Genomic DNA, 25,655 nt, shown 5'->3' with positions numbered 1-25,655 from the left:
TAATGAGATGAGATGTGAATCAATACGATGAGATGTGAATGTGATGTGATGATATCTGAATGGATGTGGTGAGATGTAGTGAGATGTGAATGTGATGTAATGAGATGTGAATAGATGTGATGTGGATCTGGTTAGATATGAATGGATGAGATATGATGTGGGTAGATGAGATTTGATGTGATATAAACCTGGGTAGATGTGAATGGATGTGAAGTGATGTAAATAGATGTGAACGTAATGTAATGATATATGGATGTGATGTGGATCTGAATGAATGTAGATGAATGTGATGCGATATGAATGGATGAGATGTGATGTGGATGGATGTGAAGTAATATAATGAGGATAGATGTGATGAGATGTATTGATGTGATTGGATGAGAATGGATGAAGGACGATTGGAATACATATGACTGGATGTGGAATAAGCAATGTGAATTGATATAGAAGAATATGAAATAACGAGAAATGATGTGGAACAATGTGAAAAGATGAGAGTTCGTTAGAAACTGTATTTATGAAACCTATTTTTAAATGACTGTTTTATGTCAAGAATGCTGGGGAAGCATTCTTGACCATCTTGTGAATGAGGTCGTTAAGACCTAGTGATAAAGTTGCAACACAACTGACGGAGAGTCAATGGAGGACATCTCGCGTAGCAAGGTCGGACTAGCCCCCGTTCGATTTAAATGGTGAGCTTCCAGTGTACGGTGGATGAGGGACCAAGGAAGCGGCCTATGAGTGAAGCGCTAGGTGATCTATGAAGGAGCCTAGAGAGTGCTGACCATACGGTGCTAGGGCTCTGGGTCGTCGAAGATACCTACACGTACGTCGGGGAAGAAACTGGAACAAGGAGTTAAGAGTTGTTTTCTGAACTCGGGCATGGTTCTGGTTGATTGGCCTTACTGGTCCTCAACAACAGATGAGTCCATGGCTGTTTTATATGGATCTGTTGGTTGATCTTGCTGATCTTCAACAGAGAGTCTATCTGGATTTTCTTAAATAAGTGAATATATTTTCGGGTACTATGAGCTAGGAACTATTAAAAAGACCCCTGAGTAAATAGGTGGTGAGCATTCTGGTTACCAATGATGCCATAGGTATACCGATGAAGGAATGATTACAAATTAGAATTCAAGCTAGATATTTTGGAGGATTATGGTCAGTGATACTATGATTTCATTAGAAGATTGTTTTAAAGACAGCTGAATCTGTGAAATATGCAATTTTATATTGGGTGTGTAAGTGGTGTGACTATCTTGAAGTTTGCTTGAAGCGCCGACTAGGAAGCCTAGGAACTCTTTTCCTTGGTACCTAGGGCAAACGATAACCAAATCCCTAAATGGATCCTATCATTACAGCGGTTGGACGGTTGGCTAACCCATGGGATTGGATGGGGTTAGGCTGGACTGATGGATCCCTAAAATGAGACTCAATTCTGTTAAGTTACGATAGTTGAAGTAAATCCTGGATAGTCCTTGTTCTATGGAAACAAATCAACGGCTATGTCTCTTGATGAGGAAAAAAGCATTGGTCTCTATGATCCAAGTACAAGTCTCTTTCTTGATCTAACCATGTGACTTACCGGTTCGATCGGATCAGTTTGGTTAGTTAAGTCTCTTGACTACGTTAGAATAGATTTTTTCGGTGGAATCGCCCGTGCTTTCTGGACAAGGAAAGTTTTCGGAGTTCGATTTTGAAAGAACCGAGGGATTAGTCTCTTGTCCGGATATCCGTGGGGGCGAGGCCCTGAGGAGTGGGAAACTCTGCCCTATGCAAGAAGTGCTACTTCCGCTGCTAACACCCCAAAATTCGTTGCGCGGAGGGGGCAGGGATCTTTCATTCATAAAAGATAGGGAAAGAAGAAGTTAATGGGAGAGGGAAACTTACAATCATACCTATTCAAACAAGCATCCATTAAGCAATTAAGAATACAATAGCATGTAAGCAAGCAAAAAGAGGAAAGAAGGAGAGCTCATAAGAAAATGATTATAAGGGAATGATTGTGTATTACTTATTGTCAAAAACGACTTATATACAAATGATTAGTTTTCACACTAGGCTAGCTAAACTTAAAAATAGTCTAGCATCTATAGGCTTATTATCAAAAGCAACTTATATTCAAATGACTAGTTTTCACACTTTGCTAGGCCAAACTTAAAAATAGTCCAACATCTATTACTAGTCTTAAGCAATTATGTACACTAAGTCCATAGACTTTCCCTATTTAATATTAAGCATATGGTAAGGCTAGTTTATATATTCTAGCATCATTTTACAACAGTTAAGTGCTCATTCATGCGGGTAAGATGGCAAAGTTCCTTAACCATGTTAACCAATGGAGTGGTTAACATATCCCCCTTCCTAATGGTAACCACGTTCTCACATTACCCAAGTTGGTGGTGAAGTTAGTGGGTGAAGTACTGCTGGAGTGGAAGGTGTGGAATGGTGACCAGGTTCTCACATTACCCAAGTTGGTGGTGAAGCTATTGTTGGAGTGGAAGGTGTAGAGTCCAAGATATGCCATAAAGTTGACAGTTGAGATTAAGTGGTATAGTATGGGGCCGATTCACAACCGAATGGAGAGCAAAGTGATGTGAAGCTTTAGGGGGGAGGGACCTGAGGGCAACATGAAGCTTGTCAAGGTGGCATGGAAAGTGATAAGCGATGTAAAGGTTCTTCATGCCAAGCCTCCGTTGATGAGTGTGAAAGGGGTGTGGAAGACCCTTCATCATGAGGTGGTTGATAGAAGCAATCTGCACCCTATGACTGGCAGAATGAGCACCAGGACCCTATGGAATGATTGGCAAGGCTAGATGGCAATCCGAGATATCTTGGCACGACAGGGTCTTATGCTCGGATCTCTCAACATGATGCTTAGAGATTAGGCTTTTGCATGACGAGGTTTCGTTAGTGTTGAATTGGAGTCAAAAAGAAAAGGTTGCATGCATTGAAGTTCATTGGAGGTACCCACAAAGTCGAGGGTTCCCCAAGTGATGGGTCATACCATGGGCTAGCACCATGGTCCCCCCATCTAGAGATGTACCAGGAGGGTTGGTGTTGATGAAGTTAGATGCAGGTGCAAGTGTTTGTGAGTGCCATGAAATGCGACAAGTTTTTTAAAAAAACTGTGATTACCCAAAGTAAAATATGCAAGTGACGTGCATGGGAAATGGGCGAAAGATGTGCCCATGTGTGTACACTTCTCCAAACAAGGACTTGTCTAACTTAACTGCTTTCAACCCTCTAAGAAGTGGAAAGAAGATATGCCCATGTGTGTACACTTCTCCAAACAAGGACTCCTCCAACTCAACTGTTTTCAACCCCCTAAGTTGCATTCGTTGACATTTATTTGACATCCCTTCTCTCTTGGGGAGTCAAGATCATTAGATTATTTTAGGCATGGCAGCAGCAAACTTGTGCATTGTTGTGTCCACAACTACAATGGAGTTGGGTGGCCTCTATGGCTAGGGGATTGTCGAAACACTTGTGATAGAAGCAAGGTGGATGAATGGGTGGTTGAAGATGAGGCCATGGAAGCTACATGCTAGAAGGTCCAGGCGATGGGTCGTACCATGGGGCAAACATGCAAGGTGTTGGCATGGGGCATGGATGTGGCATACAAGAATGGGAGCTGATGTCCGAGTGCCATGATAGGGTTCTGTTTAGACCATTGGTGTAATCATCAAAAAGGTGCATGGATGGGTACTAGATGGACCACAAGGTAGGAAGCAGAGTCTGGCTCTTTGTGCCTAAGTGCCAGGGGTGACAAATTTGAGTGAAAAGGGTTGAATACACACTAGAAACCTATAAGAGTTTGGTTGTAACTGGAAGCTAATTTGGCTTTGATCATAGTGGGATTTACTTTTAGACTTCCCAGTTTTGTAGCTTTTGGACTTTTTTGGTACTATACGTACAAACAACCCAATTGTACCGGTTCTACCCTCTGTGAGGTGTGAGTAAAATGAGGGTGAAGGGTTTTACCTGTACTTATCGTTGTGTTGAGAAGAGCATGGATGACAGCAGTCTGTCGCCTAGTGGTCGGATGCAGTGAGCGGGGTGGGTGCTTTGTTGTGTCGGTGGCGGTTCAGGTGGACCGGGTGGTTGCTTACGGTCATGCCAACTTTAGGGTTAGTATGCTAGCATCACAATCTTCTTCGTGAGCTTTGCCGAGTTATGGGAGGTGCTTTGTTAGTCGTGCAAGATAGGTGTGTCGATGCTTTGAAGTTACCGCTTGTTGTCTCTATCGGTGGCTTTAACGAAGCCGAAGCTTAGCCTTGTCGGTCGATGTGTGGTGCTTTGCCATGACACTGGGGCTTTGGTTTGGATGCCGGTGTTGGCCATATGGTTTGCCGGTTGTGGGCTTTTTCAATGGCTTGCCCCCTCTGAGGCTTTGTCGTTGGGGTGTCGACAATGGCGTAGTTGCAGGGCTAATGGGGTTTGTTGTTGGTGGAGGTCATGGCCAATGTTGTGTTGGTGAAGGTCTAAGTAGGGGCCACGCGGCCGGGGGTGGAGCTTTTTCTTTGGGGTGCTGATGGTGGTGGTGTTATTGTGGGGTGGAGAAGGGCTTATGTTATTGGAGAAGTCATTGGAGGGTGGCTCTTGTTGCCATACTCAAGGTGTTGTCGGTGCGGTTAGGTTGGTGAAAGTTTTTGGGTCAGAGAAGGGGGCGGGGGGACTTTTTTTATTAAAAAATTTGAGGGAAGTAAATTTGAAGGAAGGGGGTTTGATTTTTTTGAGACAGGGGGCAATGTGCACACAAGCAGGTGTGCAACGAGATGAGCGAGTGGAGGGCATGTGAACGTGCAATGTGCCTGTGCGAAATGTGAATGGAGGTGCAAAGGGGTGTGTGCGCATGATGTATGTGCGAATGTGCACTCACGGGTAAGTGTGTGTGCACAAGTTACGAGTGAAATTGTGTGTGCAAGAGTGAGTGCATATAGTAAAAATGGGAGTGTGATGCAGATGGGGGAATGGTGCACGTGCAAGGTGTGCACATGTGCATGCACGTGTATGCATGCATGGGGTGTATGTGTGCAAATAAATGTGGATGTACATGTGCGGGTACATGTGTGTGCACATGTAAATACATGATATAAGTGCATAGTGAGCGCGTGTGTGCCATGCGTGGGTGGGGTGTGTGCATGAGCAAATGCAAAGGCAAGGGGTTAATTGTTTGAGAGGGCACGGGAGCGTTAAGCGTGTAAGCATGTGGACGGGTGGGCGCACAGCCATGAAGGTGTATACATGTGAGGGCGTGTCAATGGGAGTGTGGTGCACGCATGCGAAAAAGTGTGGGGTGCGCTACTACATGTACACGAGCACATGCACAGGCGATACACATGTGTGCATACATGTACATAAGAAAATTTCTATGCACACGTGTATGTGCACCGACAAGGTGTGTGCGTGTGAGTGCAGGGTGCCAATGTGAGCAAATGAGGTGCATTGCACATGCAGTGTATAGAGTGTGTGCACATGCATGAATGTGAGCATGCATGAGGGGTATGTGCATGCATATGTATGTGCGTGGGGTTCAATTGTGTGGACGTGAATGAAAGAATATGCATACACAAGGGGGTGTAGGTGCATTTGGGGGTGTGGTGGGTGCATGCACATGAATGTAAGTATGTGTGTACATGGGTGCGGTACATGTGCAGGTTTGCAAATGTAAATGGGTAGGATGCATGGTGTGTGTACAATTATGCACACGTGGGCAAGTGTGTGTGCATAAGTGGGAATGCATGGGGTGGGTGCACATGTGTGTGTATGTGGGACGAGTGGAATGTGTGGTGGGGTACACGTGCATGGTGGATGCAAGTGTATGCAAGTGTGCATATACGACATGTGTAAATACGGGTGCACATATATGTAGTGTAAATAGGAGTGGGTGCTCATGCAAATGTATAAGAGTTTGTGCCCATACGTGTTATGTATGTGCTTGCGTTAGTAAATAAGTGTGTGGATGCGTGTGTACATGAACGATGTAAAGTGCATATGATATGCATATGCACGTGTTCATGGTTATGTGGGTGTGCACATGCAAAGGTGTAAATGTGTACAAGAGCATGCACGTGCATGGTGTGAAAATGTGTACACACGTGTGTGCGGGTGTATGTGCGTGCAATGTGCATGCCCATGTGTGTGAATGTGAAAACATGTAAATGGATGCAGAATGTGCAAATGTGCACAATGTGTGGGGGCTACATGTATGTGTGTGTGCACATGCATGCATGTTCACTTGCAAATAACTATGTAGCATGGGGGATGTAAGTAGTGTATGTACATGTGTGTGCAGATGGCTACGGTGGGTGGTGCACATGCAAATATGCATACATGTGGGAATGAAAATGTTGTAAATGTGTGAATATATGTGCACACATGCATGTGCAATGGGTACGTATGCATGTTTTTACTTTTTTTTAATAATTATGGGTTTCTTCTATTTCTACTCATGCCCGATAAAGGTAATAATTGTACGCTTGAGAGCGAGGGGGGGCTCCTTTACATATGTACACATGGGCTAGGGTTAGAGGCTTACCACATGCAAATACGCATACACGTGGGGATGCAAGTGTTGTAAATGTGTGAATATATGTGCACATGTGCATGTGAAATGCGTACGTATGCATGTTTTTACTTTTTTTTATAATTCTAGGTTTCTTCTGTTTCTACTCATTCCCGATAAAGGTAATAATTGTATGCTTGAGTGGGGGGGCTACTTTACATATGTACACATGGGCTAGGGTTAGAGATTACCATGTGCACACTCAGAGAGCGAGGATAGAGAATCATTTGCCCATCCATGATGAAAGCTTGGATGCCACAGCACAACTAGCTTTGGTGGTACGCTTGATTGTGTTGCATCTTTCCGATTCCAACTTGCGAGTTGGTGTTGTGGCATAGCGCACACAAGTGTTTTGGGGTCATGGATGATCTTTTTGAGCCATGAGATTTCTCAAGAGCTTCTGCATTGCATCCTTCTACAAATAATATTGACTGAAATGGTCGGAGTGGTTGTGTCAGACTCATTGGCAAGAATGCCTCAACCCATGGGATGATTCTTCCTTGTTTTTAAGTTTATTTCAAGGACTAGTTCCCTACATATATAAATGTGATTGGTTTCCCAATCATGTGAAAACCAACCTTGCGTCTCTCATGTAAGGCCTCCCGAGGATCATGGTTTTTCTAAAAATCCATCACCACGAATGTGTGGTGGAATCTTAGCCCGAAGGTCTTAATTTTGTATCATCTTGTAGAATTCCTAAGGGTTTGGTTATGGCAAGCTTGACCACGAGGCTTGTGCCAACAAGTGGTTCCTTTATAAACAATAGGTAACACAGTGTTCATTTCATCACTTTCAAAGTAGTGCCCCAGCTCCTCTTCATGGACACTTTTAGTTGTCCTTTTGTCTTGGGTATGGAAGAAGAGCATTCACTGTGGTACGGCTCATCCTCCTCGAGTAGACGACTTCAACATCCTTATCTTATAAATTATCTACTACCAGGTCTATTGCCTCGAGGAAGCACTCATCGAGGATGTAGTGCGTAGGCCTATAAAGATGGTCATATAGCCTCTTCCTATTAAGACCGATCAATGAGTGGTAGATCACTACATCTCATGTGGAGTACTTAGTTCTAGCAATATATTCTTGTATTGTTTCACCCTTCTCTTGCTTGAGGTTATGTGTGTGTGTGTGTGTGTGTGTGTGTGTGTGTGTGTGTGTGTGTGTGTGTGTGTGTGTGTGTGTGTGTGTGTGTCAAAGAGAGAGAGTATATGTGTGTGTGTGTATGGGAGACTCTGTGTGTGTGAGGGGAGAGGGAGAGTGACCTGCGATCTGCGATCTGCGACCTGCGTCCTGCTTGATTGCTTGCCTGCGACTTGTTGCCTGCGACCTGCTCATCAAGTTGCCTGTGACCTGCTCGACACTGCTTGCATTCGACATGGTCGTCTCTACTCTACTGCGATTTACTTGACTGCTCGCCTGCGACCTGCTCGATTCCTTTCGCTTGCGTCTGAGACTTGCACGTCTTTTTCTTGCGACCTGCAAGTTTCCTTCTTCAGACCTGCAACTTCTATCTTGCACGTCTTCTTCTTGCATCCCGTCAATTTTTGCCTTTCCTTTCTCTTATCTATTGTTCCCCTTCTGAGCGTGTGAGAGTGTGTGTGTGTGAGAGAGAGAGAGAGAGAGAGTCGTATTTCAATCATGGCTTCAGGTTTGGATTTTTGTACATATGCTCGAAAAGAAAGACCTGCAGATGCTAAGTGCCACCTATCAGAGCCTGCATCACAAGATGAACTTACTATGGAAGCTCAGTACGTCTTTGACACCCTTAAGGATGACTTTCAGCAGTCAACGACAGGAATGGGGCAAACCGGTTCCAGAGGTCACGTACAAATTGAAATTGCCGTCCCTCGCGAATCCTCTCAGAAAGTTGTCTCAAACTGCAGTTATAATTTTCTTTCCAGGAAGAATCCCAGTGGCCAGTGATGTCGCGCAGTGGATTAAGTCCATCCTTGGAGGATGCTTTGTAGAGGGAGTGTATTTTGCTTCCAGAGGCTTTTATGAGGTGCATTTATCAGATGCTTCGTGTAAGCAGAGGCTTCTTGAATTCTCCCCCCTGTTTTACAGGAAGCAGATGGTACATGCTTATGGTACATGCTATGCCCTGGTCCCCAAACAAGGATTATCAAAGTCTTATACGACATCATTTTCCTGTATGGGTTGAGGTTGTTAACTTCCCAGACTATATGTGTGAAGAGTTGCCTGGCCTGGCTGCTTCTTTGGGACAGGTCATTTGTCCTCCACGCCCCATGGGAAACCGTAACAGATTCTGCATTCTCTGGGACACTGATACACCTACCCCTCCTATTGCAGTGGAAGTTGAGGGAGTGCAATTGGGAAAAAAGTATTTTGAATTGAAGTGGGGTGTGTTTGCAGGAGCTTGTTTTGCCTGCCCCACAAGTTTGGGCATCTAGCCTCTGAGTGCCCATGGTTCTGCATCAGCCCCCTCCCAATGCCTTGCTGCCCCAGACAGGAAAAGAATGAGAATTTGCAAGCTGAGACAGCAAATAGAAATGGAGCAAAGAATGCCAAACCAATCAATCAGGTGCAGTCACTTGCTGGAAAAGGAAAAGATAAAGGAAAAGAGAAGATGAAGGAATTTGCGAGGATTGATCAGGATGGTTTTCAACAACCTAAGAAGGTGGTTGTATTGAAGCAACGCCCCCTTCAATCTCGTCAATGGGATGCTTCTTCTCCCTTACCAGGACGACAGGTTCTACTTCAGCTCCTGTCCTTCAAAATTGGGTGGGGGTTTTAAAGAAGGGCATCCCCATATGTGATTCAGAAGAAGGGGATAATGCTATGTCTTTCATGGGTCATGATGGAATGCAGCCCATGCAGGCAAAGGCTTTGCCTCTCTGATGTCTTGTTTTTATATCTGATACTTTGCTGTATATACCTCTTTCATGCCTCAAACACTTAAGTGCTTTACCTACAATGTACAGAGCCTCTGCAATGTCTCAAAGTGGAGGCTTTTATGGAATTATGTACATAAAATGTAGCTAGATATTGTTTGTTTGCAAGAGCATAATCAACACTCCATGGTTGGTCATCATGTTTATTTTGGCGGTTATGATATATATTATGCTGGTACCACTACCTACTCAGGTGTATGCATACTGGTTAGACATGAGCTGGAGCCTCTTTTAGCCTTCAATGACAGCAGTGGGGGTGGCAGGTGGATGGTCATACAATGTAATGTCAATGGTGATATTCTTGAGTTTGCATCAGTCTATGCTTCCTAGACCTCTACCATGAGGGCTTCATTATGGGATTCTTTATGCAGATATCCATGGAGATCCAATGCATTCATCTGTGGAGATTTTAATAATTCCCCTCTGCCAAGAGATAACACCACTTCAAGATCTCATATGCTATCATTGGAAAGGCAGAAATGGGACAGCATGCTTCTTTCTGTGCAGGCTAAAGATTTATGGGTGCTTCTCCAAGGGTCATTGCCTGGATATACTTTTCATCATAATGCACTTACTACATACTGGGCAAGGCTTGACAGATGGTATTTGTTTTACCCTCAACAATTTGCAGATTTTAGCTCTCATCTCTTTATAGATTTCTCATTGGGCTTGTCAGATCATGCCCCATTGTGGATGAATTTGCAGCTTGGCATGCCTCTGGATGATTTGCCACCCCTATCCAGTAGATTATTGCATGTTAATCAGGCTTATTTCTGACATCACTATTTCCAGCAAATGATCAGACTTGCAATTCATCCCTTGCCTTTGCATGCCGAGGAGGACATGAATTATGCTTGGGATAGCTTTGTCTCTCGTATGCAGAATGTCATTAGGGAGTATGGCAACTGGCATATGACTGAATGGAGGAATGAGGTTAAATGGGCAAAAAGGACAGCACAACAATTGACTGAATTTTCTCAGTTAAGGCCTCTCTCTGATTCAAAAAAGGATTCCCTTTCACATGCTCAGTTTAAATTGACTGTTAATGATCAGAGGAAATTGCACAAATGGCAGATTAGGGCAAGAATGAAGCCCCTCATGGATAAGGGCTGCTCATCAAAAGCCTTTTTTCAGGGCTTGCATGCTACTCAAAAGAAAAACTCATGCCTAAGGGTAAGGAAGCTAGATGGCTCTTGGACACACTCTTTCTCTGATCTCCAAGATGAATGTCAGAATTATTTCCAGAAATTATTCTCCACTCCTAGTTCCCCATCAAATCAAATGACTGAGGCTAGGACTGAATTTCTCCAATATGTTTCTGGAATAGTGGAAATGGATGAAGCTCTTACCTTGGAGAGACCTTTTACTGACACAAAACTTGATAATGCATTGTTCCACCTCGGCAAATACAAGTCCCCTGGCTGGGATGGCCTTACGGTGGAATTTTATATTTCTTTTCGGGATGATTTGAAAGAAGTCGTCTTGCAAACGATCAATGTTGCCTGGCAAGAAAATCAGTTATCGCACTCTTGGAAGCATGGCATGGTCAAACTTGTGCCCAAAAAACATCTGTGTGACCATATGTCAGATTGGAGGCCTATTACTTTGATGCCTGTAGTTTACAAACTCATTACCAAAATGATTGTGCATAGGCTTCACAGGATACTGGATGCGGGACTTCATCCTCATCAGTATGGGTTTGTGCCGCGAAGACAAATCCATGACAATATATCCAATGCCTTGACTGCAATTGAATATGCTAAGTATTCGCATCAAGATATGCTTATATTGCAGGTGGATATTGCTAAGGCATTTGACACTGTTCAATGGGATTTTATCTCTCAAATCATGACCAAGTTGGGCTTTGGTCCCAAGATGGCAAATGCAGTTTACTGGCTTTATTCTAGCTCTACTTCTCAGTGCATTCTTGGGGGTCATCTGTCTCGGTCATGGACATTGGGTCGATCAGTTAGACAGGGCTATCCTCTTAGTGCTCTCTTATATGCCATTATGACCCACCCCCTTTTAATGTATCTTGATCATCTTACAAACACAGGACAAATCCCTGGAGCATATGCTGATGATTCCTTTTTTATGCCACAGAATTCTTCCCGGGAAGTTCAAATGCTTATGAGACCACTCTTTCATTATATGGCTTGGCAGCGGGATTGCATGTCAATTTTGACAAATCTAAATTACTTCCCCTGAAACAATGTGACTGGCATTCTATTCTTTGGCCGGGTCAGGTGGTGCATTCCAAAGATGTAGTCAGGCATTTGGGATATCCCATAGGATGGCATATCACCACAGCTAAAATGGATCTTCCAAAGACTTCAACATAAACTGGAATACTGGAAGATTTCTACTTGGCCTCTTCATGTCAAGCTCAGAATAGTACAGTCCATTGTAATGTCCTATGTCCAGTTCTATTTGCCTTTGCTGCATTGGTCCTCCAGGGATATTTCAGCCTTTATGTCTCAAGCTATGGAGATGTTATGGAGGACAAAAACTGCTGTGAAAGCATTGAGACTGATGAAGATGGAAATGGTGTGCTCTCCTAGGATGCATGGTGGACTTAATGTCCTCAATATAAGATATCATGTACTTGCAAGGAAGGCGACTATGTTGCATACTTTTTTCCGCCAACAACAGCCATGGACTTGTATGCTAGCATCCATGTGTGTCAACATGAAGACTTGTTCTTATGGTCATTGGATTACTGATCATTGGGAGGTTGTCATTGGGAGATTTGTAGGGAAGATACCTGGCTGTCCTTTCTCTACTGCTCTGATACTTGACTGGAAACAAGTACTTTCTAAGGTCAAATGGACTCCATATAATTGCTCGGGGACAAACTCAATGAGGAAAGAAAGTATTCATTGGAGTGCCATCTTTGACATTCCACTCGCTTTACAGGAACCTGTTCGGGCATACAATCTCATGAAATTGGAAATTAGATACATACATGATGTGGTAGATGATCAGGGCTATGTCTTATCTTTTCCTCAGGCCACTGCTTCCTATGCATTGGGAATGCATCATAGATCTATATGGAAGAAAATTGCTGATTTATTACATCCTTTTCTACCTATTCCTCCTGTGGGGCTGACATAAACAGGCTTACGAATTGGCAATTGCAACCCTCTGCTACATGCACTCATCCTGTTCCTCTTCCCGCCTTAACCTCCATCAAAGCTTACAGGCTTCTTCAGCCTGCTCCATGGATTCAGCAACATGCTAATTCTCTGTGGCATATAAGGAAGCCTCTCTCATGGTGGCGGAAGAATCTCGGGATGATATGGAAGTGTAAAATGCCATTGAAACAAAGACTTTTTCTTTGGAGATGTATGATAGGCACATTGTCAGTGGGGGTCACACTTGCTAAACGTCGCATTGCACCATCCACATGTTTAAGATGTCAGGCTCCTTCAGAGACTGTTCTTCATTTGCTTTGGCACTGCCCGTGTTCTAGGATCCTCCTCAGGAGAATTTTAGATTATCTTCGGCTCCGTTTCCCGAGTCGCAGATTTGGGAAACATTTCTGGCTCTTTGGCAGATTTATGAGGTCTTTGTCTCAATACTCACTATTTCTCTCTTGGGTGAGATATTGGACTCTTTGGACAATCTGGATTGAGCATAATTTGGCATACTTGGGTCGGCAGATTCACAAGTCATATGAATCTTTCCGAGCCTCATTGCGGCAATCCTTATATGATGCCTGCCATGAGGGTGATATGGATGCTTCTTGCATAGAGCTTTTCTTTTTATCTTTCTGATCTTTGGGATACTCTCCATTTCGGAGACTTCCCATCATGTAAATTTATGAGCATATAAATATATTGCACTGGATATTACCAAAAAAAGTGTGTGTGTGTGTGTGTGTGTGTGTGTGTGTGTGTGTGTGTGTGTGTGTGTGTGTGTGATAGGACTCCATTTGGCTCCACTAGACATGAATCCCACTATAAAGATGTCTCTCAAGACCTCTTAGGCTAGCCTTTCAAGTGGGTTTAGTGACCTAAACCACTGACTTGCTTTGGCTTCAAGGTAAAGCCGGAATGAGTAGATCTTGTTAGGATCATCAATCCTTCCCATGGCTTCACAAATTTGATCAAAATTATTTAGGTGTACTGGATGGAATCTCCGGTTCCATCAAATTTGGTCATCATCCTTGAGAGAGAAAGAGGGAGTTAAGAAGGAGATGATTGTAACTTCTTGCACGTGCCTTTTTATGCTCTATATGAGAGAGTGTAAAGAGTGAGAGAGATGAGTCCTTGTAGAGAAGTGCAACAAACTTCTAAGTGACATTAAGAGGGATATTGGGAGATTAGAGCTATCCTTGCCAAAGGGGTGAAGAGAGAGCTTAAAGCCTAGATGGAGGCAAGAAGAGATGGTCCTTCATGATGGTTCTCTCTCACAAAAGGTGGAAAAAGACGAAGCTAATGGGAGAGAGAAACCTATAATCACACATATTCAAACAAGTCTCCATCAAAAGCAACTGAAAATACAAGAAGAGAGAAGAAGGAGAGCTCACAAGAAAACTATTGCAAGGGAATGATTGTGTATTGCTTATTATCAAAAATGACATATAAATAACTAGTTTTTACACTAGGCCGACCAAACTTAAAAATAGTTGAGCTAATATTACTAAGCTTAAGCAATAAGTACACTAAGTCTATATACTTTATTAAGTGCATGGTAAGGTTGCTTTATATGTTCTAGCACCATCTTACGAAAGTTAAGTACCCATTTATGCAAGTAAGATGGCAAAGCATCTGACCTACCAGGCGAGCGAAACCATGTCAACCAATAGAGTGGTTAATACTCTTCCACAAAAGCGCATGACAAATTTTACACGATTTGACGGTGCCGAAATCACATGCTCATTCGCGCTTGGACACATTTGAAATAGAACCAGCAGTGAAACCCACTCACCTTGAGCTCAAGTTCTCTCTAGAAAGACCACCTAGCTACGTACAGTGTGCCTTAATTTGATAGCAAAACTAGCCACAATGTGTAGTCTTGGGAGACATAGAGCTCTGAGGCCAACCACCTCACACCATCCACAGCAACCATTATTTACGATAAACAATTCCCAATCTATGATCATCAATTCTTTTGAAGTTGAATTTTATATTAAAACTATACGTGCTTCTTGCAAGTTTTGTGTGATTTCTAGAGGTACAATGAAAGAGAGCATCATCCTTAGGACAAAATTGATTGCAACATCAATTGACGAAAAAGAAGTGCAACACTTGACCTTCTCCATGGGGGCTATTGCACCTTTAGTGGATGGCATCAACATCCTACGCCTTGTCCTCCACTTACAAGAAGGCCGTCACCTCAAGCAACCCTTAACACTTTAACACTTCTCTCCAAAAACTCACCCACAAAGACAAAGACCACCCTCCAAACCTCAACCCCAACTACCATTCAAGGAGGACAGTAGTGAGTTCCACCTCAACTTATGTGATAATAACACCTTCAAAGTGGTCGAAAAAGCGCATGGATGCCAAGCAAGAAGAGGCAATACCTTGGCCATGTGGAGTGGCCTTATACATCCCTATTTCCATCAAAGAAGAGCCACCCACTATGCCAAACCCCAAAGAGAGTCATGCGCAACACCAACTCACCAATTGGAATTGGAAAGACAAAGCTCAATCAAACGCACTACCAAAGCCAATGAGAGTGACATCAAGGCTTTCGTCTCACGGATGGGCAAGTAACTCTACCTTCACTCCCCAAGGCCACCCAATAAGACAAAACCTTAAAACCCCATTGTACATATGTAACATAGCACTGCTATTAGTTATAAGAAGCACTACCTACTATTAATTATACACTTCCTATTAATGATACGTATATATCTACTCAAGAATGATTAAGAAGCACTACCTATTAATTACAAATTATGCATACATATATACTCACGAATGATTAAAAACGAAACTAAAAAACCAAAAATTAAAGACATGCACATGCACCTACATGCAAACATAGAGCACATACACATGCCCACATGAGCACAATCTTCTTATGGTAACACGCACATACACACACCAAGAACTTGTTTTTTATTTTTACATCTTACCCCAAAAAAAACTGAAAAAAAAAAAGTACTATGTGACATAAGCTTCCATGTGCCACGCGACAACATAGGCTCACACACTGCACATCATAACAAAATCTTTAAAAAAGTTTCAAGAGTGCGTTTTTAGCTCAACACTACTCTTAGGAATCAAGATCTGAATCCTCATTGTATTCATTCATGACTATTCAAGGAATTACACATTTCGTAGATCAGGTGAGTGCTCTTTTTTTTGTCTGCATATTCAGTTTATTTATCTCAACAAGTGGGAATGGTATTAATAGTTTATGCAAGAGAGACTAGTAACATCCAATTGTCAATCCACATCTTGATTTTGTACCCATGAGATGACTTGGATTTTGCTTTGATAGCTTTAGAATTATTCATGCTCATTGTATATTTGCTCTTTCAAGTCAATTCACAATAGATCAATGGTGGATGTGGATATATATTGTGGAAATACACATCATCACCCCTTTCAGTTGAATTAGAGGTATCTCCTAAATCTCCTCGCTTCAAAATCAACTTGCATAGATAGTCAACTCATATTAACCTATCTGCAACTGCGAGTAGAATTTGTTACAGCCAATTATAATTTGATCATAACAATGGTTACTTCCTGCACAATCACATACTTAACGGTGCTCAATAGGTGTTAAAAAAGATCGGTGAAACATTACTCATGCAACTTTAAGCCACAAACATAGCTTTGTGAAATGATGCGTCGCCCTGACATTTTTAAAACAAGCATGGCATAACATACAGAATAGTGTGCAAGGCTGCCTATAATAACCCAAGCAATATTTAGTATATCAGTGCGTGGAGACATGTCATAGTTTTGGTAATACTTTAGCACTTCTCATCTTCACTACGGTGCACTACAACAACAAAACTTTAATAGGAACAGCACATTACAGCACCATAGAAGTACATGACACCACACCAGAATCGTTTGCCCTTATTAGAGGGCTTACAAAACACCAGCTTCAACAAACTACAAGACATGATAAAAGGGAACCTACATAATAGTCTTTTTATAATAAAGTAAGCAACCTTCTAAATTTATCTGCTGCTCTGCCACAAGGACCAAACAAGCCAGAGCAAGTTTTGCAGAAAAAAAAAATCATCCTCCTGGCCTTTAACGGAACTCCTTAGAAACTTCCTTCACTGAAAATAGCGACACTTGTATGATGAGCAGCTAGATATCTGCCCATTCCCCAAAGGCATCAATGAGTGTTTCAACTTGCTTGCCAAAAGAACAGATTCTCATGAAACAGAAAAATACATAAGTGTAAATTGGGTGCTCTTTGCTAGATCAGAAAATCTTCCATAATTAATTGTCAACTGGTTGAACTTTCATCCAGTAAAATGCATCATTCAAAAGGGCTGTTTGGCAAAACTTCTGGGTGTGTTATTAGTCAGTCTGTTTGCATTCGCTCTCCCTCTTGATACAGATTCTCTGTATCCATGGGCTCAGTGGGCTGAGAGTCCACACCACCTGCTGCAGACCCATTTGTAGTACTGCTCTCTGACTCCTTGCCAGCTGCTTCCTTGGGTTCTGAAGGGGATGCTGGTTTTGGAGGAGGTGGCCGAGATTTGGTCATAATCGGCTTGCAAAACCTGAAGACACACCAAGAATTAGCTGACAGAACCTGAAATTACATATCAACACATTAGTGAACTCGTTTCTGAGATGGAGGGAATTGAGAAGCACATGGAAACCACACTGTACATATCTACATGTAGATGGAGAGCATCACGAAGCTATCTACAGACTGTAGATATCCATACATAAATGTACGCACGCACACAGAGAAAGAGAGAGAGAGAGAGAGAGAGAGAGAGAGAGAGAGCAAGAAGTGTGAGAGTGGGGGGCATGAGGGAAGGGGTGTTACAATAGAAACTATCAATACAAAATGCATAATTAAAAGATGCTCAACTCACTCACTGCATGCACGGAGTACTCACCGATCAAGTGTTTCTGTCTTTTTCTTCACCTCCGCAGAAAGGAGCACCGGGTTTGCTGACCTAGGGAGATGATCTTGCTGCATCTTTCTTTCTCTAAACCACTCTTCCGCCTTGTTGCATTCGGAAATGACCTGTATATCCATATCCAGGTTTGTGAAAATGCTGCAATGATTCCTGGTATTCAACTCAAAAGGTCAATATTGAGCAGTTCTGAAGCATAATGAAAGGGCCTGCCTTATCTTTCTCTGAAGCATCAATATGGTCAAATTTGGGATCCTTCGACTTAGCAGCTTCACGGAAACTACTGAGACAGTACAACAGCTGCTCTACACAAGGCCCTCGTGCTTCTTCCTCCTTGAACCTTTCTTCGATGGGATCTCCTAACTAAATGAAAGTAAAACAAGCAGATGAATAAGTTTTTCTTAGGAAAGAAAGTTTCTTGGAGAGAAAGAGAGAGATTTTATATTTAAATGGCATCTAGCGCGTGTAGGCTGGCTGTTCTGCCCACAGAGGCCAGTCCCTTTACTACCAGGCTAAACACACATTGACATAAATACTGAAAAAATACATTTGTAATTCCTAGCTACTACAATGCAGGGGAAGTGCATAATTACAAACCTTCTTCAGCTCGGCCAGCTTAGCAACATAAACACCTTTGGACTCATCTTCTCCTTCTTCATACAGCCAGTCTTCTGTCTCTTGAAGCTTCACAGCCAACTCTTCTCTCTCTGTATCTGTGGCATAGTCTCGATATTTTTCATACATCTGCAATATGAGAAGACAGCAGAATTGCATGTTACAAAGACAGCAACATCAAACCCCTTCCCAAACTCGGAAGGGAGGAAGTACCATCCTGTGCTACTACTCTCCCACTTTTTCAACTACCTTTAAAAGAGCCTCCCACTCTACATGCATTCCGATTTGTAAAGAAAAACGCACAGAATCAGGTCTACTTATGATTTGAGTACCTTGTTTCGCATGTCATAAACATAGGACTCTACAGCATTCTTTTTATCTTTCGTTTCTTCCATAACTCGGTCCTGCAGAGCCATCTCATATTCCTTTTCAATAGACTTTTGCAAGTCACTTTGCGGAAGACCTCCAATAACAGACTCATTCACAGAGATATCCTTTCTTTTGGTTTTTTTTTTCTTTGGGGCATCTTTCTGCAGGCAAAAGCTCAAATCAGTTGTAAACCCTTCGTTTAATCACAGCACCATGCAGATCTGATGACAAACTCAGCATCAAAACTCATACCCAAAACAGGGTCTCGAACTTCAGTACATGCTTAACAATACCCAAATGACAATCAAAGGAAAACCTTAGAGGGATCTGCTTCCATTTGTGAAGACTTCGGTTCAAAAGGTGAACCTCCATTTTCAGTTCCATCGGCCTCTGTAGGATTGTATTCAACATTGTCCATCTTTGGATCATTTAAATCAATAGGAGCATCCACACTATCTGCACCTTGATCTTTCTCCATCTCCATAGTAGAAGAGCCTTCCTTAGACTTTAAAACGGGAACTTCCACTTCCTCCTCTTCTATCATCTATCGAAGCAACCAAGCCACTACTAAGTCACTACACCTGTTTCCGCATTCACTTACTAGTACATCATCATAGAGTCTTACTTACAGTTGCTGATTCAACTGATACGATTCCATGCAAATTCAAACGCGTCTTCACTTTGATCTTAGCCTTCTCTGCCTTTGAGGGTTGGAAGGGACCAATCTACAAAATCCAACAACAGTGAGGATCAGCGTCATCAAACCTACAGGACACTGTAAGCATGATGCTGCACACTCAACATGCTACCTGAAGCAGAACTGATGAACAGACTTCATGATACATACAGAATTCTAAAACATGGAAAATAAGGGGAAGCTCCATTTCTTACAGTAAATGTGTTGATCTTCTGAGACGTCCCAGGAGGTAAATCATGCATGTCTGCATACAACACATCAATGGTAAAGGTTCCTGATCTATAGAAAGTTAGCATCTTGGTGCTAGGCACAGGATTGCCTTTTGGAAACACAATACTACTGTAAGAATTTTCCCCAGTTGCCCCTCCCTCTTCTGATTCTGGGGCAGATCCTTTCCATGCAAGAGAAATAGAGAAAGGGAATTCATCTTGAACCTGAAAGCAAAGAACAAAGATAAATTACAGATACATCAAAACATTAGCATTCAGGAATATCACACTCAGATGTCACTATTGGCCATACCTCAAACTCACGAACTCTAAAGGTCGGGCTTAGCATGGCACACTGCAGCGCACTACCCCGGGCAATGCATTCACTGGCATTCATAGTCCTACTAGGCTCCTTCTTGAACACACTGGTAAGGATCTTCAATATTGCTGGGACCCGGGATCCTGATCCCACAACTTCCACTGCATAGAACTTGTCTGTGGAAATGTCGGCCTCTGCTAGGGCTCTTTCACAGAGGGCTTTCACACGTTCGAGGATGGGCTGTGCTAGCTTCTCAAAGTCATCCCGCTTCATGAAACCCCTCACATCCTTTTCATCCATAAGACACTCTATATTCAGGGGGGCCTCAGGATTGGCACTGAGCACCTTCTTCATCTTTTCACAGGCTGACCTGAGTCTTTGACATGCCCTAGGATTTGACAGGACATCAATCTTGTACTCTTCCTTGAACTTCCCACAGAAATAGTGGAAAAGAACTTCGTCAAAGTCTCTTCCACCCAAAGATCGGTCAAACGCATGCGCCAAGACCTTAAGCTGCCCCTTTTTGAATGCAGCTACACATATCTGCATAGCAGCATGCCCTACGTCCACAAAGACCACATTGATGGGATCGTTGTCCGGCAAATCAGTCTTGTAGATCCCATAGGCGAGGGCAGTTGCAGTGGTTTCATGCATCAGGCGAAGTGGACGGAGGCCAGCAATGGCAGCTGCATCAAGCATGGCACGGCGCTGAACCTCACTGAAGAAAACGGGGATTCCAATCACGCAATCGGCAACGTGAGTCTGCAGGTTCTTCTCCGCGATGCTCTTCAGGTTGGACAAGATCATACCAAGAATCTGGGAGGGGGTGAAGGATCTGCTCTCGCCGAGGTACTGGACATGGATGAGGGGGGTGCCATCAGGGCCTTCTGTGACTGTGAAGGGCAAGAGGCGCAAATCTTGTTGGACCTCGGGGTCGCGGAATCGTCTCCCGAGCAGGCGCTTGATCTGCGCGACAGTGTTCTTGGGGCTCATGGTGAGCGACGCAGAGGCTGCCGTACCGATGAAGCGCTGCTTATCGTTGAAGGAAACAACGGCTGGGGTCTCCCGCTTGGACTCATCGTTCAGCACCACGTCAATCCCGCGCTGCCGGGCAACAGCCACGATGCAGTTCTCGTTGCCAACGTCGAGGCCGACGACACTCATGGCTGGCTACGGGGGATTTGCAGAAACTCGCAAACGTAGCAAATGTGGGAGCTTGGGATTGTCGAAGAAGCTTGTGGCGATGGCAATGAGGACTGCCTGCAGAAACTCACAGACCGGAGAATCAAGGTCTAGAGTTTCTGCTGAGCTAGGGTTTCTGATGCGTGGTTATCGTTTCTAATGCTTGGCTGCAGAGAAACAGAAACGATGAAGAAAACATTAGGGTTTTTTGATGGCGAGACCAACGCTTTTTCTGGCCCAGAAAAATGAAAGAATTTCACTCTAGCACTCCGTGGACGCTTCCAGAACGTAAGGTTATATACCTATTTAATCTTTTGATGATGCGCATCTAAAAAGACACATTCATTTGGGGGGTTTAACTAAAAACAGAGCAAGTTGTTGTCCATGAGAAAACTGTGAGAGAATGAGAAAAAGAGACCATTTCTTCTTATTGGCAGAGATCTATGAAACTAAAATTCCAAACTCTTTTTGGAAACCAAAAACATCACCATGGGGGGACAACCAACGTCCAAATTCCTTACATGGCACTTGATCACAATGCTTGTCTTCACACATTTGCTTTGCAACCTTTTCCGCATAGCAAGGTAGCGCAACTACAAAAAATCAAGTGAGAAATACGAGTCACGACTCATTCAAACTCATAATAACATAACATGTTCTCACAATGCTCATGCAGTTGATAAAAGATATGTAAACAAACCCAAGGTAGATCCTTAAAGAATGATGTACATAGAAACACTTCACAGCCATCTCATGTCATAGAATGCAAGCAAGAATGTCCCAAACACTTCACAGCCATCTCATGTCATAGAATGCAAGCAAGAATGTCCCAAGCACAACCATCATCAAATCACGAATAAAAATGAAGCATAGCCATATCACGTGATCCTAAGTGTCACCTGCGATGTCACATGATCCTAAATATCACAAAGCAAGCCATATCATGTGATCCCAGGTGTCACCTAATCCTAAATATCACAAAGCAAGCAACAAAATGTGGCCATAGATCACAAAGCAAGCAACAAAATGTGGCCATAGATCGTGAACGCCACACACCAAAGGATGGACCTAACTAGACAAAATGTCTCAGATTATAATCCATGTATCGAAGCCATTAAAGAATCCAACATAAATCCAACGCTCGAGAGTAGAGTGCATACTAATCAAAAGGGCAGACATAGGCCTCATCATCAACCTCACTGCCTATGCTCTCCCTGTCCGAGGGGGAACTCTCGTCAATGATGCTCGAACAACTCGTCACCAATGGCTGCAAAATGATGCTCCACTATCTCTGGATCACTGTCAAAGGAATAGCAAGGTCGACCTGAAGCCATGCACGTGCGCATCAAGGGGGCTGTCCCACAAACCCATCTCCACAACCAACCCCCTTGGGGGCTCTATCCTCCACAGTGAAACGACAGAATATCTCCAAATCATATCGTGGCAAATATCTATCCACCCACGATGAAGATCCTCCTTGTTTCCCATTGCAACAAAAAAAATTACACAATGAATATCTCCTACTTTCAAGAAAATGCACCATTGAAAAGTTAAAAATAAGGATGTAATTGCTCACCCTCAATGGGAGCGATAACAACAATCCATGCACAATCTCCCAAGGCAGCTGCTGCTACCACTCCAAGCCCATGAGATGAACATGATCCTATGTCAGCTTGTTCCACACAGGAACACCCTCATGTGATCCATAAACAACCTGTTAAAGATTTCATGTAGCCCAAAGCGCATATAGGGCCCAAAGCGCATCGGGCCACCATGGTAGCCCAAGTGCCACCAACCTTTCTTGCAAACACTTATAACCACACATAGTGAAGAAATAAAAAATTCAAGAGCCGGAACTTCTTGCAAATGCACACCATGAAAAAAACGAAGATTGAAGAGCATTTGGGCTTGCCGATTTTGGCAAATTTGCAAGTCGCATGTTCGCAGATTTACCCTACACAGTGAGGTTTCCCAAGCGCATGAGGTACTCAAGAGGTTGCCCAAGCACTATTAGCCCAAGCCAAGAGGTTGCCCAAGCGCCGGCATGCTTGGGCTAAGGGGCACCATGGTAGCCCAAGCGCATCGGGCCAAGAGGTTGCCCAAGCGCCGGCGTGCTTGGGCTAAGGGGCACCATGGTAGCCCAAGCGTATCGGGCCACCATGCGCATTGAGCTACCATGGTAGCCCAAGCGCTGGCAGCCTTTACTGTTCTTGAAATAAAAAATTCAAAAGCTTACCCTAGTGCTAGTGCTTCTTGCAAATGCACGTGGTGAGGAAAACTAAGACCTTGTAGGTCAATCGTCGGCTTGGCTTAAGCTTCACCATCGGCTTGGTGTGAGTTTACCCTAGCGAGGAGATTTGCAGGTCGACCCTCATTAGCATAATGAAGAGAAGGCAAAAATGAGATACAACCCTAAGTGTGATACTTGGCCTTAGTGGTCGACCTTCTAACTAGCCCTAGCGACCGACCATCTAACTAGCCTGGTCAAGATTGTGTAGGAGAGGAGTATCTTCTCAACTGGGACTAAGAATACTAAGGCTATGGGGATCAAGGAAAAAAATAGGGGCTAATCTTCACCAATTGGCTATTTTTGGGGTTTTTTCGTATTAAAAAACACCCAATATCTTAAAACATTTGCCCAAATTTTAGCCGTTTTGAAGGGTTTTAGAAAATATTCGCCCAATTTTGGACATTTTAGGGCATTTTTTGAAAACATTCGCCCCATTTTTTATAATTTTAGATTTATATAGGAGGAATAATTGACATTGGGGATGTTATAAGAAATTTGTTTATAAATACATAACTATTATTGTTCCCAAAAAAAAGTGCCCATCATTTCTTAATGAGAGTTCCCTCCAGTACAGTGCCCATTTGCTTGACATACTAAGAAGATTATAAATCCCTCAATTTAGCATGTGAACACATGCCAATGGCCATTGCTACAACCCTACCTTGATTCCATGTGGCCCAATTCCTATTCCAAGGCTTGTAGTTCGACCAACAACCCTCCCATTAATAGATTCCCAACTCGGGCCATAGTCTTTAGGCATTTAAGGATAGGAGGTAGTGTGACAGGGGTCGTCTCTAGGCATTAATGGAGTATTGGGATGTGCCAAACAGTTGTGTTTAGAACAAATGATTTCAAGAAAGGTTCTTAAAATCTAATAAATAAATATATTCTTCTAATAAAAGAAGATATTTTACAACGATATCAGATTGTGATGTGTGGTGCTTTAATCACTATTCATTTAAAATGAGGGTGTGTCTCCAACCTCTCCAATTGGGCTAACCACTTGTGGTACGGACAAGGCACTGACATTGACACCTCCATCGAACTCATTGTACCCACTGGCCTATGTTCATACCCCTACACCTCTTCCAAATCTATTACTTCCCTCGCCTACCTGGACCGGCAAGGCTGGACAATTGTTTACATAGCCCACAAGGTCCTTCGTCGTTGCGTCATCAAACCATACTCCCCCCACAACCTCCTTGTTCTCTATGCCTCTTCATAATCTATTACCGCCCTCGCCTACTTGGATTGGCAAGGCTGGACAACTGCTGTGCACTTTTGCCGCACAGGTCGTAGCTGGGGACTTGCCAAACATCGTATGCGAGCCACGAATGGCTGCAAGAATACAACCAGGAAAGCAAGCTCAAACAGAATGCAAAAGGTGTGTCACTCACCGCTCAACCATCGCCTTGAAGGATTCCCGTGTCGCAGTGAAGAAGGAGCCGCCGTCGCCGCTCTACCGCCTCTTCGCCGCCGTGCCGCTACACAGTGCTCGATCGCTCTCTCTCTCACTCTCTCTCTCTCTCTCTCTCACACGCAAGAGAAGGAAACCAAGGAGATAAGGCAAGAGCACTCTTGTATTCACAACACATGAGAATGAGGGTTTTAGGGTTACATTTGACTCTTATAGGTGACTTGGCCATTCACACATGGGCGCCCATACATGGCCGGCCGATCCTAACCCTTACCCTGCTGATATTTAAGGTGCGCCTCTCATCGGCGATCACCCAATCCCTTTATCCTTAACATATGGTGCCGACAAGCCCGGCCCATGACTCAGAATATTTAAATTAATGACGTAAAACATAGTACGTCTCAATGTCCGTCATAGGTTAACATGCCCCCCTTCCTGATGTAGATTCCGTCCTCGGAAGCTATGGTATGGTAAGCTCGATAGGGTGGTTGTGGTGGTCCGTCTGCAAAATAAGGAAGTAGAGTGAAAGTATGCTGGAATTCAAAAGATATAAAGTGTATAAATTCAAGCATGTTAGACCACAATGGATGTTGCTATGAGAACTTAGTTTAAGGGTCATATGAATGAGCTAGTGTAGCAAATTAACAGGAGTTTAAAATTATTGAAAGTAAATCAAGAGTTAGCAAGGTGTCAAAGGTAAATCAAGGCTTATAACTGGCCTAAGTCAAGGAAAATAACCAAGCTTAATAAATAAACAGATGACCACACTGTGTCTACTCTAAGAACAAGTTAATACCACGAGCCTAGGGACACAAAAAACATCAGAGTTACAGGAGCCTTTTGCCTTTATTTCTTTATGCACGTGACAATTTTTATACACAATGGCGACCTTCCTAAGGCAAAACTAACATCGATCCTGGTACCATGTTTAACACAAGGCATTATCTAGGAATCTATTAGCTCACTTTAGGCAAGGCTACCCTCTACCAACCAAGGCATCGGT

The 25,655-nt window shown here is 43.3% G+C and overlaps 1 protein-coding gene across 1 annotated transcript; it reads right to left on the bottom strand.

The window, feature by feature from the left end:
* Positions 1–16,572: 16,572 nt before the first annotated feature.
* LOC147621551 (heat shock 70 kDa protein 14-like) lies at positions 16,573–21,302 on the bottom strand. The gene is made up of 9 exons (XM_086824320.1): positions 19,758–21,302; positions 19,430–19,669; positions 19,168–19,263; positions 18,855–19,082; positions 18,502–18,699; positions 18,152–18,298; positions 17,768–17,917; positions 17,534–17,664; positions 16,573–17,185 (listed from the first exon to the last, which is right to left on the bottom strand). The coding sequence occupies exons 1-9, from the start codon at positions 20,925–20,927 to the stop codon at positions 16,984–16,986; spliced, it is 2,562 nt and encodes an 853-aa protein (XP_086680446.1). The 5' UTR covers positions 20,928–21,302; the 3' UTR covers positions 16,573–16,983.
* Between the last annotated feature and the right edge of the window lie 4,353 nt (positions 21,303–25,655).

Source organism: Cibotium barometz, chromosome 30 (assembly GCF_041138505.1).
Source record: "Cibotium barometz isolate CiBa-2024 chromosome 30, ASM4113850v1, whole genome shotgun sequence".
NCBI classification, from domain to species: domain Eukaryota; kingdom Viridiplantae; phylum Streptophyta; class Polypodiopsida; order Cyatheales; family Cibotiaceae; genus Cibotium; species Cibotium barometz.
The sequence above is the reverse complement of the archived record's forward strand: the minus strand, read 5'-3'. Positions and strand labels throughout refer to the sequence as shown.

Bases quoted from the DNA above. Each gene is read 5' to 3' on its own strand.
- LOC147621551 (XM_086824320.1), bottom strand. From the start codon at position 20,927: ATGAGTGTCGTCGGCCTCGACGTTGGCAACGAGAACTGCATCGTGGCT. The intron at 17,665-17,767 runs GCAGGCCCTTTC...ATGGATATACAG, and splicing joins ATGCTTCAGAGAAAGATAAG to GTCATTTCCGAATGCAACAA. The intron at 17,186-17,533 runs GTGAGTACTCCG...GTGTGTCTTCAG, and splicing joins AAGACAGAAACACTTGATCG to GTTTTGCAAGCCGATTATGA.